Source organism: Camarhynchus parvulus, chromosome 9, assembly GCF_901933205.1.
Source record: "Camarhynchus parvulus chromosome 9, STF_HiC, whole genome shotgun sequence".
NCBI classification, from domain to species: Eukaryota; Metazoa; Chordata; class Aves; order Passeriformes; family Thraupidae; genus Camarhynchus; species Camarhynchus parvulus.
In genome coordinates this window covers 16502312-16521703 of record NC_044579.1, presented here as the reverse complement: position 1 = coordinate 16521703, position 19392 = coordinate 16502312, and the positions used below count along the sequence as shown (strand labels likewise).

The window sequence follows — 19392 nt, the reverse complement described above, 5'->3', positions numbered from 1 at the left end:
ACACAACCTTTTTATCTCAACTGCAATTTAATTGCACTTGTATTCTGAGCAAAGGTATGATCTGTATAAACCAGGCAAATCACTGGGCACCAGTGTGCAGAAGTATTACAGGGCTCCTGTTTCTGGGTTGGTCACAGGGAATATCTCAGTACATTACATCCAGAGATAAAGCAGCACATGCGGTAATTCAGATCCCTCCAGCAAAAAGCTAAAAGCAAACTGTTAATTCTTGTACTTTTAATCCAAATGCTATAAAATAGAAGGAATGATTGCAACATTATTTGCTCCAAAGTCCCTGAATACAAACAAGAACACAGAGCTTTTTGCCACTTAACAACTGACACACCACGAGCTACTCTGAGAGCACAAGAAAGGTCAATAGAAGGTAATTTTAAGGAGAACACATCTCCACGAGGTAAATATTTGAAAAAGTACTATAAAATTATCTTATTACCTTTTAGGATTAAGCATTGAAAACTCTGCTTTTCAATGCAGCTTCCTATTCTGTTTCTGACTCAGATTAACATCAGTGAGGTTTTATGGGAACAGGCTTGCTCAAGTTCTAGAATATCACACTAGAAGAGCACTGTCTTCCAAAAAGATCTAGCATAGCTAACTTGTTTGCAGCAGTGTTTTCTAACAAAGCAAAGACTCCTAATACTTTAAATAATCCCATTCTATTTGGCAGTAAGTCACTGCAGTAAAGTTTGAGCAAAAATGTATTATTTCCTCCCTGCTGCTGAAAAGTTGTTTAGCATTTGAGCAGAAGAGATCTTCCTTTAGTCTCAAGGGTAAGTAAGAATTGCAATGACTATTCTTGGATTATTTAACTTACAGGTTCATGTCTTTTCATCCCACTCAAGTCAGGCTTGTAGGCAGATTTAAAATCCAAACAAATAACCAACCAGTAACTTGTTGATGCTACTAGAACACTGGCATTTTTCAGAATTCTCTACAAAAGCATCTCTGACAACACAACTGCAATCCTAATCCCCCAGTCTGACCCACCAATGAAGATTTATGGAACTCTCTAGACCCCTAGCAACAAAGTCTGTAAGAGATCTTCTTCCACAAATACAGGATCAGAGCCAAGATGCTTTTCCCAGATTTCTTCTAATGGTTATATTTTAGAACTAAAATCCACAGTTAGAATGCAGTTGCCTTGCTTGTGTCTTTGTATTCTTGCAGATTTAAGCAGAACGCAGATTGCTGCTTCTGCTGGTCTTTGAAAAAAACCACACAGGTTTGGAAAGGCTTTCAGAAGCAAAAGCCCAGTAATTTCAGTAGTGTCTACACCCAGATTCACCAAGATAGCAAGAAGCCAGTGTCCAAGCAGAGGAAACGTGTTAATGTACTCATGCTTATCTGAACATTACCTTTCTTGGGGAATGGGAAAGCAACCAAGTCTCTTATTGGCAGGAGAGAGAGCTGTTTATAAGAAGCCGCTGGTTGGAAAACTTCCACATGCTGCTGCCCAAATGCTAATGATTCAAAGATGCAACTCGAGCACAAACATCTGAACTCGGAGTGTAACACAAGTACATCTTGAGGAAATTAGACTAAAATGTCAGTGTACATGAAAGTACAGCCATTTCACAAAAGAGAGACTACAAAGGACTCGAAAGATCTTTTATTCCCCAGTGTGGGATCAGATACACTCAAGCCCCTTCCTTTAAAATGCTTGTCTACCCTATTAAGATCATCAAGTCAAATAAATAATCACTGTCAGCAATCTATTGCCGTTATCACCTGTACAGCAGATAAAGCTGGCAACAACCCTGAAGTCCTCTCCCTCCTAGAAATTTACAGGCACCACCTGTTCCAAGTAACCTACCACAGCATTCAATCAGAATGAGCAAACAGCTCAATTCTCATTATTTTCTGATCAACATGTAACTTCATACGTTATCAGCCCCCTTCTAGGCATGTAGTTCAAATAGAAGTGCAACATCCCATCCCTAGGGAGAAGGAACAACCCCAGGCATTAATGCCTGCTGGGGCAAAGCACATTTGGCAGGAAAGAACCCAAGGCTCTTGGTGGACATCAAGCTGTGACAAATCAATGGGCCCTTAAGGCAAGGAACATTAATGGTATCCTAGGCTGCACATGGAAGAGTTGCCAGCAGGCCAAGGGCTGTACTCAGCACTGGAAAGCCATATGTAGAGTACTGTGCCCAGTTCTGGGTTCCCCAGTACAAGAGAGACACTAACACACTGGAGACAGTCCAGTGAAGGGCCACTAACAGCCCTCTGGAGCATCTCTCACAGGGAGGACAGAGTCAGACTCTAGAGCCGGCCTAGAGAAATCCTGCAGGGATCAAATCAGTACATGTAAAATCCAAAGCGAGGGTGAACTGAAGAGGGAACCAGCCTCTGCCGTGGTACAAGTGACAAGAGCAGATACAACAGGCACAAACACAGGAGATTCCTCCTGATCATCATGAAAACTTTTTTGTTATGTGGGTGACCAAGTGCTGGCACAGGCTGCCCAGAGAGGCTGCAGAGTTCTCCATCCTTAGAGACATTCAGAAGCCACCTGGATACAGTCCTAAGTGACCAGCTCTAGGTGACCATGCTTGAGCAGGAGCAGTGGGGCAGGACAGGATGACTTCCCAAAGTGCCTTCCAGCCTGAACCACTGGGTGATCTGGTGACACACATCACAGTTGGAGGCTGAGGAAGCTGGAAAACCAGGGCTCCCTGGAAACACGACCTTTTCAAACTGCCTGTACCAGTCTCCCAATGGAAATGCATTGCACAGTAACAAAGGTGAGCAACAAAATACTTGAGGTCACCAGTGGTACCTGGTGTTCGCTCCCTAGCTTCTACCAACTACTGTCAAAAAAACCCACTAAAACTCCCAGATTCAGGAACATCCAACATATCTGTTGCTGGAAATCCAGATTACTTTGCAAAGAAATAAATGTTTTTGAAATTAAACAATTTCCATTCTATTTACTTTAACTTCTACAACAGTTTCCTCTGAACACAACTTCATTCCACATTTGTCATTTTTTTTCTTGTCATCATTTTGTCCTTAACACTACACAGCTCACTCCTCTTATATAACCATGCTTAAAATGCTGTGAATTGCAAGGAAAAATTATACAAGTAAACTGCTAGGAGCCTGCTGAAATCTTGATAGTTTATACCAGCTTTAAGCAGCTATTTAGTCTTCTTAGCAAGAGGGGGTTAAGAAAGAAGTGAGGAAGAGGTAAGCAGATGTCCTACAATGTGTCAGCAGGAGGATCCCCAGAAGTCCACCAGGAGCAACAGGAGACACACCAACCAGAACTCTCAAGATTAGTGACCAGACACAGCTTCCTGTCCTTCATGCAGAAGAAATTTCTAGACAAGTTCTAGAAAGTTCACACAAAGATCTCAGACCAAACTTGTTAAATCTCAGGAGTTTTAATAGACTGTCGACACATTTGCAGGACATTTTTACTCTCAAAAATGTTACAAACACTACTACTCAGTTTTTCTACAGCACAGCTGGAGAGTGTTTACCACAATTCTACACATTAGCAGGTGAAACATGTCAGTCTGGAACTGATTACTGAAAACAAGGCTTCTCAAAGTTTTCAAAAAAAGCAACCATCTGCCTCATTCCTTCCCATGACATCCTTTACATGTCTAATACCACAGAGCACTGGGACAAGAACCAAGTGGAATTACAGAATACAGGTGTTTATGCTCTCTACCTTGAAGGAAGTGAGGGGATACCAACAATTAAAGTTGGGAGTGCTGGGAGTAACATTTGCACCTAGTAATTGCCACCTATGCTCACTCACCCATTTCCTATCCCTGTGCAGAAAAAATGAAAAAGGTCCAACTGCTGTCATCTAAAACTGCCACCACAGGGGCACAGTCCTTGAGGACAAGGAGACTGTCACCAACACTGTTCCCTTCCACTGCAAGACAGGGCATTCATCAAGGTGCTGTTAAATAGTCTGTCACACAGTAACTCAGTATCCTGAGCCTGTATCCTTCACTCTGGATGAAGTTTGGCTGAGGTTATCCAGAAAAGGGCAAGAGCAGCACATTTCCTGCCTCAGAACCTAATCACTATTTGAATTTTTATAAACCCTTTGAATATTGTTAATTTAAAAGACAAGAATTTACAGTGACAGAGATACATTGTCTAGCATTTGCTCCAAGAATATCTCTGAAAAATGGCATATTAAGATATGGAACTATATTTTTTTTCAACTACAGAGCAGATAAAATGTACTCCTATGAATGTCAAATGGAGAGTTCAATGTCCACACTTTTCTGAGTTCTTAAGTTTTCCTCACTATGTAACAATGAGTATATCTGGAAGAGGTTGCATGGGCTACACACACTCTCCCACAGATAAAAACAACTGATCTCTGTACAACCAAAACCATCACAAACAAAGCTCCACGAAGTTCCTCAACCGTGCCATCTGAACAGGTTGGCTGTGACACACCAAAAGCATGACTGAAGGCTAAGAGAAGGAGCATGAAGAAAGTAAGGGGCACCCTGTCTCACTGCTCTTCTCCTGCATCTGGGCTATTCATCTTAGGGCATCTGTCAAGAGTCACAGGGAAGTCCTAGAAATGCTCTACCAAAACTGTCCTAATAAGTAGGACACCTTTTGCTCTTAGGTGACCTTTAGCAACAATCAAAGATGACAATACAGTATTATCCCCATCTCCTAAGGAGTGTCAGGAAATGCCTATTACAGTATTACACTCCCTCAGAGGGTGTGTGTGGTGGGGGGGAATCAATGCCTATAACTTGCTTATGACATCTGCCAGTTGTAATTTACAAGATTAAATACTGACACAATTTTTAATATCCGTGTTTTGTTCTTCACTCTTCCCTTGATATTCAAGCATTGCCCTTGTTTGGGTGGGCAAACCCTACACTAAACTTCTCCAGATTCCTCCTGCAAGGAATATTCCCAGCCTGCACCATGTTCCATTCCAGGCTCGGCAGATCAGTAACCAGTGCTGAAATTCTCTGAAGGCCAAGGGAAGAATCAACTCTAGTCTCACGCTCAGAAAGGCTCGAGCTTCTGCAGGCAGGGCTCCCTGACAATACTCAGTCAGTGACAGAAATGCAGGAATTGCAATATCTACCTCTCCTTCCCAGGACTGCTCAGCAGAAGCAAGCAGAACATGCAATGAAATCAAAGAGGAGTCCTCCTTCTCAACAAACATCCAAGAGCTGCAGTGTTTTAGAGGAAACCCTTTCCTTCTCCACTTGGCTTGAAGGGGTTCTGCAGCACTGAAAAGCTGTTCTGCCAGCACGGAGCAGTTGGGTTAAGCAGCCTCAAAAGTGATGGCTCCTTAAAAGCAGGAGTCACTCCTGCCCCAGGACTGACATATCTGGTTCACCTCCAAGGCACTGTCCCAGAGCATGCTGGTCTCCTCACAACACAAGGGCTGCTCTGGGGTAGGAGCTTGAAGAGGAAGGGTTGGCTGGCTGGTTTTGAGCTTTACAGCAAAATGCAACATGCTCCAAGAACTTTCTTTTCTAGTAAATCCCAGGAAGAAGGATTTGTTTCTTCTCTCAAAATGTAACACTTGCCTGCATTATAGCTAAGCCTGAGAGGAGTTTCACTACACAACAGCAAAATTTAACAGCCTACATGAAAAGTTTAAAACAAGTCTTTATTAGAACATGTAATAGTGCAGCAACCGTTTTGACATGTTTGGCAACTGAACAAAATTAAGGATCAGATACTCATTTATCTGTCATATTTTAGGAACCAACTCAGAAGGATGAGACTAATCTTGAACTACCAACATATCTCTCTTACTCTAGATTTCAACTTCCATTTAATACAGTTTCTTTGTTTTTCCCAAATGCCCTTCCTCATGTTTAGTCTTGCAAATCTAGGGAACATAAAATGCTGAAGGGGAGAAAATTGAGAAAAACAACTCCAAAACACCTGCTTTATCTGAACTGAGACTATGAACTATGCAATTTTGAGCAGCCATCACTTACCAGATAAACACAAGGCAAAAGATAATCACAAAGTTTGTTTCATTTCTTTAAAAAATGCAAGAAACAGAGACATTCTAAAGAGGCAAACAAACTGAAACATGAAGTTACACAGTGGTGATTCTATGAACAAAGACAACTCTTCTTACAGACCTTTGCACACTTTCCCAACACTATCTCATACTAATGGGCAACTACAAACTGTTATACTCCCCAAAAATCAACTTATGGGTTCACTTTGCAATTTATGATGCTCAACTTACAAAAGGCTCCTTCAGTCACTCTATTATTACAGATAAAAAAGAACTCCTATTAATACAGACAAAGGCAGAATACTGCTTGTCTGAGTGGGCCAATGAAAAATGAATGCTGGCTCACCAGTCTCATTTTTATCCATCTATTGGTGTATATATATGGATTCACACAGATCAGTCTTTAAGGCTCTCTCTAAAATCTCTATCAGAGGTTTAGTAACAACAGGGGATAAGTTGGTAGCACCTGCATCTGTGATCATTTATACCAAGCTTAACTCTGTCTCTTCCTCACTCATCTGCCTTGCTACTTATTTCCCACAAGATCCAAATTGCTTGAAATAAGCATATGCTTTATTCAGCATGGATCAATGGATGTTGTCCTCCAACAGGGCTGGATACTGAGGAAAAACAAAGAAAACACACCAAAATAAACTTCTTTTCAACACAAACTTTCTAAGGTGCTACTATTTACACTTAAGACTTTATTCTACAGTTGCATGCTTTGCCCAAAGAAGACATCAGAATAATATTTAATTAAAATACAGAAATCCAAGTTTTTAAATAACATTTTTTTCTCTAGCATGTGCAGACAAATCTAAATGCCTTTCAAATAGCAAAAGGCATTCACTGTGAATGAGTAAATCTCCCCTGCCATGATGCAAGCTTCTGCCCACCTGACATTACATTATGAAACTTATTTTTTAAAAGTTGTATTTAAAAAAAAAAACAATTAATTGGTTTTATTCAAGCTTCTAGAAGAACTGAACTGCTAAGAGGCTAAATCTAGGAAGTTCTAGCTCAAAAGACAGTTGTCACTGATACAGAATGGAAGTGCTTAAACAGCCAAAAGTGACATTATTAACCAAGGCTCTTTTCAAAAACATTCAGTGACATTTCTACAGTACCTGAAAACAGAGGAGGATTATAAAACACCTGCAACAAAAGTATTGATTTCCCAAGAGCACTTCAAACTAACAAGGGTAAAGAAGAGTTGTCTATACTGCTGTATATATACACTCTCTGTATTTACTATATACGGCCTACACTCTTACTTCTCCGGAAACTCGAAGCTGAAGTCCAGATCTAAAGTCACAGTTCAGAAAGTCTGATCTGTCACTTTTAGCTTTGGAAATTAACAGAAGCATTTTCAGACCTGAAGTAAGTTTTTGACTTATTTTAGTAGATGTACTGTCACTTATGGTGCAAATAACACATGGGGAAAAAAAAGTGCGTCAGGATTGCTTAACTCAAGAAAAATCCATTCTGAATGGAACAGAGGAAGAAACACCAGGATTTGACACCAAAGATCTATCTACTTCCTCTGTCCTACCCAAAAGAATAAAAATTATTATCAATATTTTGAAAACTAATGAGAAGTTCAGAGTCCTCCTGACTCACTTCAGAAGTAGTAATCCTGAAGTAACTTTCCTCAAATTAAAGCTACGGAAAAAAAAATTTAAAAGGCTTGTATAACAGGAGGAAATATGTTCCTGAAAGAAATACAATAGCTTTGTTTCTATGCTAAACAAAGTTGGTGTTAAAAGAAAATATTTGAACCTAATTAGAACAGCAGAATATGGAACAAAGAAAACCTGGATTTCTGGCAGTGAATCATCCCTCTCATATGCCAGTAGGATCCTGGAGGTCTGTAGGTGTGGGGAGGGACAGGTAGAGCTCAGCTGTGTGGCTGTGGCTGTCAAACAGGTCTTGGCAAAGGTGAAATGACAAGACTGCAAACAGTGGCACAAAATTTATAAATTACTGGGAATGCCTTTTCTCATATACAAACAGGGCCAAATCCTAAAAATTTCATTCAAGCCATTTAGCATTCTACTACGATAAAAAAGCTGGTAAAAGCCAAGGACAACCTCTTCAAAACCTGAGGACTGTGTGACTGTGAGCAAACTACACAAATTACACTTGCCTGCAATTTCCTCAAAGCTGCTTACTTGGGATAAGGGGCCATGTGCAGGCTCTTACACTGCAGGAGAAGGAAGGTGGCTCCTTCCTCTTCCACTGGACTTACTTCCAATTTACCACACACTTGAAAGCAGAAAGGGAAGGTGTTTGCTTACATATAACCTAACAAGATTTACTAGCAAAGACTGAAGATAGCTGGAGATCTCAAATTTCAATGGGATTTAGGTCCCTGACTCTCTTCATTTCCTTTTACAACAGTGGGAGCTCAGTACTGATGAGCAGCAGGTTGTCCTGAGAGTGCCATACCTGAAAACAGGTCACTTGTCAGCAGAAGCAGCACCACTATATCCCAGACTGCTCAGATCATTCCTAACTCTAAATTAACAGAAATATTGCTTTTAATCTAGTCAGAACAGACTAAAACTTTGATTCAGTATGTGATCATATGTCTATTTAGTTTTAAGTCCATCACTCAACAAGCACTACAAAGTAGAAATAAAAAGTCTTAATTTAATAAGGGATTAAATTTATTAGATTTTTTTGGCAAATCTTTTGTATTGGTGACTTCTGTAATATGAACATTATAATAACCTTAAAAAATGACAGATGCTGCATGCCTCAATCCCAGTCAAGAAGGGCCAAAGGAAAGAGCAATGCTGTTCTGCCCATCCCTACCTCCGGTCGAAGACACTGAGTCTCCTCAGGGGTATCATCTCTCCAAGTGAAAAAATCTATTAGTTCATTAACTTTCCAGCTTTGATGACCTGAATTCAGAAAGCTTCCCTGAACCACAAATAGCCCATTCCTCACCTACTCAACACTGAAGGCAAATCCCACAGGAATTGTTTCTGCCTTTTTTCAATTAACCTACAAGTAGCTCAGTATTTTACAATTGTCCAAAAATCAACACTATGAAAAGAGGAAATCTGCGAAATACACAGCAGCTTATACAGACTGCCGACACATTTCCTGTAGTCATTTCAAAACAAGGAACACAATGAATGATGAGGGGGATGAAGGAAGAGAGGGAGATGGTGGGGCTGAAGGGCCTTGAGAGGTTTCGGGGGCTAGAAAACTCCTCCTCCATAATAACAGCAGCAGAACAATTTGAGAACTTGCATAGGAACAGAAAGGTAAAATTTTATGGTAAACAGAGGCCAACACAGGATGATTCTTTTTTCCTCCTCAGTTTCAGGTAGGAGAAAGAAGACACAATTAATAAACCTCTTACAAACTTACAGATAATCAATACCACTGTGTCCTGACAATAACCTCTCTGGGGCATTTTGTACCACATGGTGCAAACACCATGATCAGATGCACAGATCAGCAGTGCCTGCAACACTTAAGACTAACACTGAATTTTTTGCAAAAGAAAAAAATTCACACTGTACAGAAAATTAAATCCATGTATGTAATATAAAAAACCAGGTCCACTCAGATGCTATCAACACTTTAAAAACAAAACTGGTGTGGAAGTAAAATGTTTACTTCAACAAAGATTCTTCACTTACAAAACGTAAGAAAAAGACATGCACAGCCTATGCTCAGACCACATGCAATCTAAGAAATTAATGCTATGAATTTATTATATAAGGTTGTCCAATTTTGTATCATTCACATGTATAATTTAAGTTATTGCCTTAATTTATGTTTATTCTCATTAGCATTAAACAAAAATTGTCTTTTCCACAAATGCACCTCATTCATAACCATACACCAATAAAGCAAGTTATCTGCTCACATTCTGCATAGTATTATACCTTATTTAAGCTACAAGCAAGACAGTTTCAGCCCTCAAACACTGATTTTATATACAGCTAATTAAAGAATTGAGGCCACTCCACTGCAAACACCATCCACTCATGAGTGTTTATTACAGTTTTGTCCTCCTTGCAGCACTCATGCATTAAGTGCACTTTTTACCTTTCCTAAAATGTTCAAGTCAATATGGAAGTTCTTTTGTTAAGCCATCTAACTGTATTTACTTATGCTGAGATGCCAGTACTTGCACTTTCAGAAAAGAAACATCAGTCATTTAAAAATTCCACTGGCTTTAACTGACCTCGGAAAAGTAAAATAATCGTGTGATTAAAAGTGTGCCTGGCCAGGCTGGAGTTTCTACAATGCTACTTTCCTGCTCTGTGTTTCCACAAAACCTGACTCAGAATGAAAAGCATGACCTTACTTCTCAAGAGCTGCTTTTCCACTTGTACAGCTACTAGAAATCAAAGATAAGATCCAGTGAGCATATGTACAAGGTCAAGAACCTATTACAACCTGTAACACAATCACTCTGTTTTATGAATGGACTCACTCAAACTATCTTAAGAAAAATCTGTCCCAGTCTATCACAAAATGTTTTCACCACATACAGAGACACTGACACTGCACATCAGTTGTGGTGATGGAAATTTAAAAGCACCTGCACTTGGACTACCTACCCTACAGATCAAAGCCTAAGACCTCAGAATACTTGCCTGAAATTCTGAAAAATGGGGTCACTTATTGTGTGTGTACGTGTCCAGAACAGATTAAAAGGAAAATGTAGAGAAATTTTACTATCTTTCACAGAAAAAAGCCTAATTTTATGTTACATACTACTATTACAATTATGCATGTAGAATATCAAAAATTCTTCATCAGTTTTATAGTACTGTCATAGAGTTCTTTTACCTACTACTACCAGGGAAAAATAGTAATTCCTGTTTAATAAGCATTACTATACAACTTGAGTGAAGGGATGGAGAACCCTAATGAAGCCACTTGCAAAGGCTCAGATTGAATTAGCCAGTATAAAAATCCTAACAGATCACTTCAGCTTTAGCCTTGTAGTCCTGCGCAAAATCAAGCAAATTTCAAATACAGCAAGATTCATAAATGGCACTGCTCCTCCCTGAGCCATGCAAAGGCACTGGCTCAAAACTCTATGCCAACACAAATGATGATTGCTCAGAACTTAAGACCCAGTTAACAAGGAAAATCAAGAAAATTTCTAACTGAAACCTGAACACCTAGAGAACTGAGGGATGCTAACGAGATGCTAACAAAAACTAAATGATAATGTGCACCATGTGTTACAAATAAAACAAGCAAATAAAAACCCACCTACAACTAACTACTCAGCAATTAGTGCTCTCACCTTTTAAAATTTCTAAATGTATTATCAGGACATTCAGTTTGTTCACAGCATTTCATTAAAAAAAATAAATTCTGAAAACTGGAGGATTTCATAAGCTTAACTGTCCAATAAGCAAGTATTTCCATGCTTTTCTTAATTTGCACAAAACTGCCTTCCTTTGAATGTTTTAGTGTTTTGGTCTGTTTTATTCGTAGTTTTTAAGCCTACCAAAATTTCAGTTGTGAATGTGAACTCATGACTGTGAATGCTACATGGGTTTAGCTAAGATGCTCTCATAAATATGTCTGAGAACACAAAGTAATCAAGATTTACAAGCCAAGCATGTAAAACATGGAGTTAACCAGGTGATCTCACAGCGCTTGGTATGTTCACATTATTTTATTCAGAGCAGAAAAAGCCTGCAGTAAACCACCCCCCATTCCACTCTTTTCCCACATTCCATGCCTCTCCCTGCTCTCCCCAGCACCTCACACAGGCTCTGAGGGTTACAAGCCACAGCAGATCCTCACATACTGCTTACATAACCTGAACGCTTCAAAATTTAACCACACTTCAGTGTTTTTTCTAGGGGCTATCTGCTCTAAGATGCTCAAGATGGACCAAATTCACACCAACTTCTGGAACTGATAGATCTTCATGTTGTAGGCTGAAGCATAAATTTAACAAACCTCATCTCAACTTGCATCATCAATTCCCCAAGACTCAAACCACAGAAGCAGTTGGTGCTCCCTGAAAAAAAAAGCCTTCTGCCTACACAAAGCCTAGAACAAGTGGCTGTTAGATGGAGGAGAAAGGAGTGCTGGCAATGAAAATATGAGTCTTAATACTTTCTCATGGAAGAGCTGGAGTTATTTACTTCTAAGTTTATGCCACTTTCTTCAAGGAAGAAGTAACATCAATTGATAACCAGCTGAAGGAAACCAAAGGTTGTCTGTCTTTCTGCACAAGATTGATCAAAATGAGAATTTCCTCGGGCACAAATATTTCAAATAAAACTAGTCAGAAGCTTATACACTTTTTAAAGACTTGTTCTATTTCAAGTGCACGTGTAGAATCTCTCTCTAAATGCTGAGCAGAATTCATAATGTAACTGTGTAACACTGATGCACCAAAATAGTTCTGAGAACTGGCAAAACACTACTTTGTAGCACTGCTCTAGAGAAGAAAGACATCTCTGCAGGAAAGGAAAATTATTGGAAGCATTCAAAAAAACCCCCTCTAACTGTAATGATCAAATCCAATAACCTACACTGGGTCATGCTGGCTTTCAGAAAGATCTGTCCAACCAATTTTATGGTGACACCTGCATTGAGAGAAGAATGAGCTCTTGCAAAAAAGTTCATTCAACACAGCTTAATGTTGCTTGTTTAAAATTTGAAAATTAATTCCCCAAATGCTTTCTGAATTCCCACATTCTAATTATTTCTGTAAGAAATGTCAAATTTTTTCTACTATGTACAACTTTTCCGTCAAAATACATTTAAGGCTTTTCCACTAGCTAACCAGTCACAGCAAAACAGCTCAAATACAGCTCAAATACAAATTATGTTGCAGGAAACATAATTTATACATTCTAGATCTCCCTTACAGAAATCACATATCTCCAAAAGTTTTAAGTGCAAACCTACCATTTTTGGCAGCATTTTTGACAGATCAACTAAATCATCTTAAAATCAGATTTGCTGCAAACTTGTTTGAGAGCTTCAAAAGTATTCCTGTAGCCAGTAGTAATGGGCTCACTGAGAGTTAAGGAGTGAGAGCCAATTTGAGACCCTGAGAGCACCTTTAAACCTGGAAGAAAACAACCCCCAACACTTCAAAACAGGTGCAATTCATGTTCTGTATCAAACCTGCATTTTCATATAATGCATGTGTATTCAGTAGACCATTCCACTCCTCCAAATAAACTTAAAAAACCCAACTTACTAACTGCAATCAACATATATCATGGACAATTACATGAATTTCTGAAATATTGTTATTTTTAGCATCCATATTCATATCTCTTGCAGTGTGTATGAATTTGAAACATCAAAGTTTGAAGACTGCTTGAGAAAAAGGAACCTTCTGTCTTTTGAAAGCCCTCTTGCACTGTTCCATCTCTGGCTTTAGCATCACCCTGAATGCTCTCTGGATAGACCTTAGGTAAATGTGGAACAGCTACATTTTATGGAGGTGTTAAAAGTACCAGAAGTGGATCCTGAAAGTAGCACACTGGAAGTCTTCTGTGGGGTACATAAGGATAACTGCACAAGCTTAACCTCATGATTTGCTTTCCTGAATATATAACAAACTGTCTCAGAAATTTATTTCTGTTATTCTTCCTAGGTTTGGAATATGCTCAAGTCTGAAGTCTCAGAGAATGCATCCTCATCTGGATTACCTCTAATGCAAAGATTATCACTGTCTTTAAGTCAGGATGAACAAGAGAAGGCAAAGTTCTTTATAGTAAGATAGCTTATAAATTAGCAAAGAACAACTGGTTAAACACACAGAGAAACGTTTTTGTCAGTTACTTTTGATTACTCTACAACCCATTTGTGCACAAGCAAAACAGTGTACCCCATGCCATTGCCCTGAGGTAAGAAAAAGCACATCACAGCATGCACCAGGAGCTAGCAAATCTTAATGGATCCTTGGGATGACAGATAATCTGGCACCAATTACAAGAATAATAAAAAAGAAATCTAGAACGAAACTAACTCCTAAGTATTAGGCTCTCCAGGTAGAAGACTAGTGCTTTTCCAATGTTTTGGTCCACTTCTATCAAATTTTTCATAAGGTAGAAAAGGTAAACTTTGGTAATGTTTGGCAAATTACTATTTCTCAATTCCTTTAGCTATTATAAAACATAATAACAGAAGTATGAAGAACATTATAAAAATGTAAAATATTAAAAAAACCCAGAACCTGTATGAAGGAAGTTATGCTAATATTGCTATGCTCCAGGAACACCACCATTCCAATTTGGCTGTTTCTAGCCTAATGTAATAGTAAATAGCTACCTCCATGCAAGAAGCAAACCAATCTAAAACAGAAAGACCTCCTGAGGAAAGATGATCAATAAGAAGACAAATTGAAGCAGCCTACAAAACCACCTCTGGAAGCACTCTTAATTGAGAGCCAAAGAGCAGAACCACCACATTTGGGACAAAGGAGCCAGGGTCCATAGCTGCTGCATGAGTACCACATTTTCTAAACACAGACTCTACTCCCCACGAAAATGCAGCTCATTGACACAAACAACCTCACTGCAGTCTCTAGCACCAAGTCATTTCCTGGACCAAGCTTCACAACCACTTCAGCATACACAAAATGTGTGCTAAGATTTTTACATCAACTACAGCTGCTGACTTCTGCAATTAACAAAGGGAAACCCCTCCATATCTCTCAACAAAGTACATGCTTCTTTTCTATAAACATTTTATCAACAACAGGACTGTCAACAAAATGTCTTAGGTAAAAAAAATATCTGAGGGGACACCTGGAAAGTTGCTATCAACAGATGTCCCCATACAGTTGCAGGCCTTGATGACTTGTGACTTACTGAGTTATTTTAGGAAGAAGACACTTTGTTTTTCACATTTTAACCTAGATAGTCTTTAAGCAACTGAAAAGAAAGACAATGCTAGTAAAAACAGTTTTAAAAAACTTGACAATGTTTAACTTTATGTAAGAACAGGGCTCCATTAGAGCATTTCTCACCCCTGCAAAACAAATTTCACAAACACAAGAGGTGAAATATACAAACTTCAGTTTATCACACTGCCAAGTCTGCCTTTGTTGTCTGACCCATAGCTACATATTCACAGTTGGAATATATGAATCTGTTTATCAAATTAAAAGACTGCTATCTTAGGTGCAGCCTGTTACAAAACATACACATTGCTTTTGTGGTGGTTTATTTTTGTACAGGTTTTCCTACTGCTTATTAGTAAAGCCATGGCCACATGGCAGGAAGTCTTCTCCTTTATTTCTATAATCCAAAATTGACATTCTTGGAAAAGGTTTTTTAAAGAAATAAATGAAATATGGAGATGAAAAACCTATCATCAGCTAAAATTCCTAATGTCATAGCCCACTTTCTTCTTTTTACTTATACCACTAAATGCAACTATCAGTGATTTAAAGTAGAGGAAAGAGTAAAACAGTGTAACTCAGATTGCTGTAAAGCTGGCTGCTGAGACTATAAAGAATCTTCTAATTTCATCAGCAAGAGTTTGGATGTAGCAAATATATTGATATATGCCTTGCCAGAGAAATGAGATAAACAGGTATGTCCAGTTTCTCTATAAAGGCACAGCACATTAGTTCTACACCACTGCCTACTGGGATCAGACACAGCATTGAAAAGTTCACACTAAACCTGAAAAGCCAACGCTAAGCCTTAAAAGCCAGCGACTCAACTAAGTATCTTCTTTTTAACACACACCCCGCTGCACACACACACACACACACACACACACACGCTTCCTGGTCATCCTCCGGCAGCCCGAACCTTTCCTAGTCCTCTCGTTCCCCAACGCCATTACTCGTGCTGTAGTTGTTATTCTGTTGTAAGCTTTAATTGAACCGACTGTCAAAACACAGCAGCGTTATGGCACTTCAAATTAATAATCTGGCTCCTTCCCCTCTGTAACTCAAAGCTAAGGAACGCTCACGACTCCAGCGAACCTGCAGAAGTTACCTATGCCTACATGTTTATAGTAGCACCTTCTCAACAGCTGGCATTGTGCCACCTAAATTTTATAATCGTACGACTTAGAGCCTCTTCTACGGAGCGGAGAGATAAATTCAGCAAGAGGAAACTCCGCAGAAGACATAAATAAATATTCCCCCCCTCACCTTCCGGGGCTAACTAATTTTGTTGATGAAGGCGCATAACCTTCGGCTCCCTCTTTGAGGCCTTTTCCTTGAAAACAAAGAAATCGGTGCCCACTGCCCCCCTCCCCGCTGCCGTCCGTGGATTTTCATAATTGATTTGTTTGACGAGGAAGGCGATAATCGCAGGGACCAGTTCCTCCGCCTCCCACTCTCCGTGCGGCACCGCTTCCCCGAGGAGCGCCTTCCGCACGCTCCCCTCGGGGGCCGCGCCGGGCCGGGGCTGCCCAGGCCGGCTGACAGCTCCAGCTGCCCCCGCTGCCCGCGGCCCCGCCGCACAGCGCGGCCCACGGGGCGCCGGGGCCTGCGGAGGCCGCTCGGCCCGGCCCGGGCCCGGTACTCACGGGGAAGGCGCGGATCCGCATCTTGGTGTCCTTCCGGCTGCCCGTCCCCTTGCTCAGGTTCGACATCTTCGGGGCCGGCGGCGCCTCCGGCGCGGGGCGGCAGAGCCGGGGACGCGCGGCGGGGCGGTGGACCCGGGAACGGGGCCGGGGAGGCCGCTGGCGACCTTCGCTGCGAGCGCGCCCCCGGGGGCGCGGAGGGCGCGGGGGCCGGGCCGACCGGGCCGGGCCGGGCGGGAGAGGCGGCGGCGCGGGCCCCTCGCTCCGCTGGCGGCGCTTCCTTCAGCCTCCGCCGCGATGGCGGACAAACATCGCTCACTGCGCAGGGCCGGGCGCCCCCCTTCCCTTCCTTCCCTTCTCTTCCTTCCCTTGCTCTCGTTCCCTTGCTTCCCTCCCCTCCCACCGCCCGGCACACTCGGATCCGGCCGCGGCGGGGCGGGGGCGGCGGGAGGGCCGGGGGCGGGGGCGGAGGGGGGCCTTGCCGCTCTCGCGAGCTTTCCGCCGCTCTCGCGAGATGTCCCGTCTCCGGCGGGCCGGCACCGCCGCGGCGGGCGGGGAGCGGAGGGCGGGGAAGGCGCGCGGGCGGGAAGGGCGCCGCTGATTGGCGGAAAGCAGCGCCGGGCGAGGGGGGCGGGGCTAAGGCGGGCGGGCGGTGCGTCCCGTGAGGGGCGGCGGGGCTGCGGCTGCCCGGGAGGGTTGCGAGCCCACCGGCGCCACGGGAGCGGGGAATCGCGGCATCACGGCAGCGTCGGGGGCGGACTAGAGCTATAAAATCATAAAATCCAACCGGCCACTCAGCGCTGCCCCGTGAGCCCTAAGCAACTGAACCACATCACCCAGCGCCAGACCCGGACGCCTCTTAAATACCTCCAGGAATAGCGACTCCACCACCTGCTCTACCTCCCACTCGTCGGGCTTGTGGCGCTTATTTCATTAGGTTTAAAGTGCAGTTTTGGTGCCACTACCGGGTTGTGCTAGTGGGCCTCGCAGCTGCTGCAGCCCCGCGGGTTAAAGGGGCACGGCCCCGGCCGGGCAGGACCTGCCCCTGCCTGGTACCGGGTGTCAGCCTGGTACCGCGGCCCTTTCCCTGTTCCCTGCCCTCGGCAATCTCCCGGCTCCCAGTGCTGCCCCTGTGAGTGAATCATGCCAGCAGCACGCGGGTCCCGCCACGCAGTGCCGTGATGCAAGGCAGGTGTATCCAGCGATGCTCTGTGTCTGCGCAGTGCCAGGTGTATCCAAGGATGCTCTGTGTCTGCGCAGTGCCAGGTGTATCCAGGGATGCTCTGTGTCTGTGCAGTGCCAGGTGTATTCAGCGATGCTCAGTGTCTGTGCAGTGCCAGGTGTATCCAGGGATGCTCTGTGTCTGCGCAGTGCCAGATGTATCCAGGGATGCTCTGTGTCTGTGCAGTGCCAGGTGTATCCAGCGATGCTCTGTGTCTGTGCAGTGCCAGGTGTATCCAGCGATGTTCCCTGTCTGCACAGTGCTAGGGATACTCAGCATTGCCCTGTGTCTGCACAGTGCCAGATGTATTCACCAATGCTCTGTGTCTGTGCAGTGCATGCTTGGGAAATGAGGGTGCCACCTGAGGCAACGCTTACATGTGCCCAGAGTTAAATATAGGTCGCTCAGCCAAGGGCAGTTGCTGTAGAATGGTTAAAAAATGTCAGATTCCATAAGTTAACAGAGGGGCACTTCTGGAAGTTAGGCTGGTCAGCCAGAAAGAATCTAGGTCCCAGATGCCAGGGGGCTGACTGAAAAGTTAGTGGGTTTTGAAGTGAAATGTGCATCCAAACATGTCTTGCTCAAGATTCCCCAAAGGAAGGAGATGGCATAGCCAGGAATGGGATTTCTTTGGGGTGACTCTTGAACTGGACTCTGAATACCATGACATTGTGTGATGCACATTTTGCATCCTGCTCCATGTACCTCCATCATCCGTGTTTTCCACAGGTGCCTGTACACTGCACCTGTTCACAGGGCACAGAAACAGCTTTCCTTCTCTGAGCTAGTTTGCCTTCTGTGCCAGTGATTTCACCAGTTTGGTCCCTTGGAGTTGGTTACAAACACTTCCTATTGGGACTATGCATGTTCATATATGACATATTTTTTTAATCTCCTAATCAGAATTAAGTATATACGCCTAGAGTAGGTGTTATATAAGAGCAACACAATAAACAATGATTGCAACATGACTATGCAATAGGAACCAGTCCTTTTCAAAATTACAGTATAGTCAAAATGCAGATCAAAGATGAGATGAGAAGGGAAAGATTACTGGTTGTTAATATGAAGAATATGGTTTACACATTGTTTCAATATAATTTCAATGTCATTTCTCCTCCTAAGTATTTTCTTTGCCAAATGAGGACAACCTCTTATGTTAATGCAGGTTTTTTCCCAGTCTGTAACAGTTAGGATGAAATAATTTGAAAATGTTTGACTCTTGAAAAAACAGTTTGCAGAACTAAAATAAAAGTAAATTTATACTAAAACACAGATTTTTTTTTTTCATTTTGAAAATGCTGCAAGAACACTTTTCAACAAATTTAGTGCACTTTTCAAAACCCAAAACTTTCCCCACAAACCATTTTTGAGGAACTGGCATTTCTTCTTTCAAGAAAGAAAAACCCCAAACTTTTACTGTCCCCAGTACTGCAGAGAGTTTGGGATTAACTTCTCTGATGATTGCTTCTGTGCTTCCTGCCACTGGCCTTATGCTTATGGCAGCCCTGGACAACCAGCCTCTTTGCCCTCTAAGTTAATGCACATTTTTTATTTAAAAGTAGAAGAGTGCTGACTCACCCTCAGACACTGTTCAGGCTGGCACATAACACCCAACAAAAAATAAAATATTCTCCTACTAAGTAATCTCAATTCT

General features: G+C 42.1%; 1 protein-coding gene across 1 annotated transcript in view; it reads right to left on the bottom strand.

The window, feature by feature from the left end:
- CUL3 (cullin 3) overlaps positions 1–16582 on the bottom strand; it is a 55157-nt gene extending 38575 nt beyond the window's left edge. Inside the window, exon 1 of the mRNA XM_030954055.1 lies at positions 16517–16582. Within this exon, the coding sequence (XP_030809915.1) occupies positions 16517–16582 (66 nt within the window). The remainder of the gene's footprint in view (positions 1–16516) is intronic.
- Between the last annotated feature and the right edge of the window lie 2810 nt (positions 16583–19392).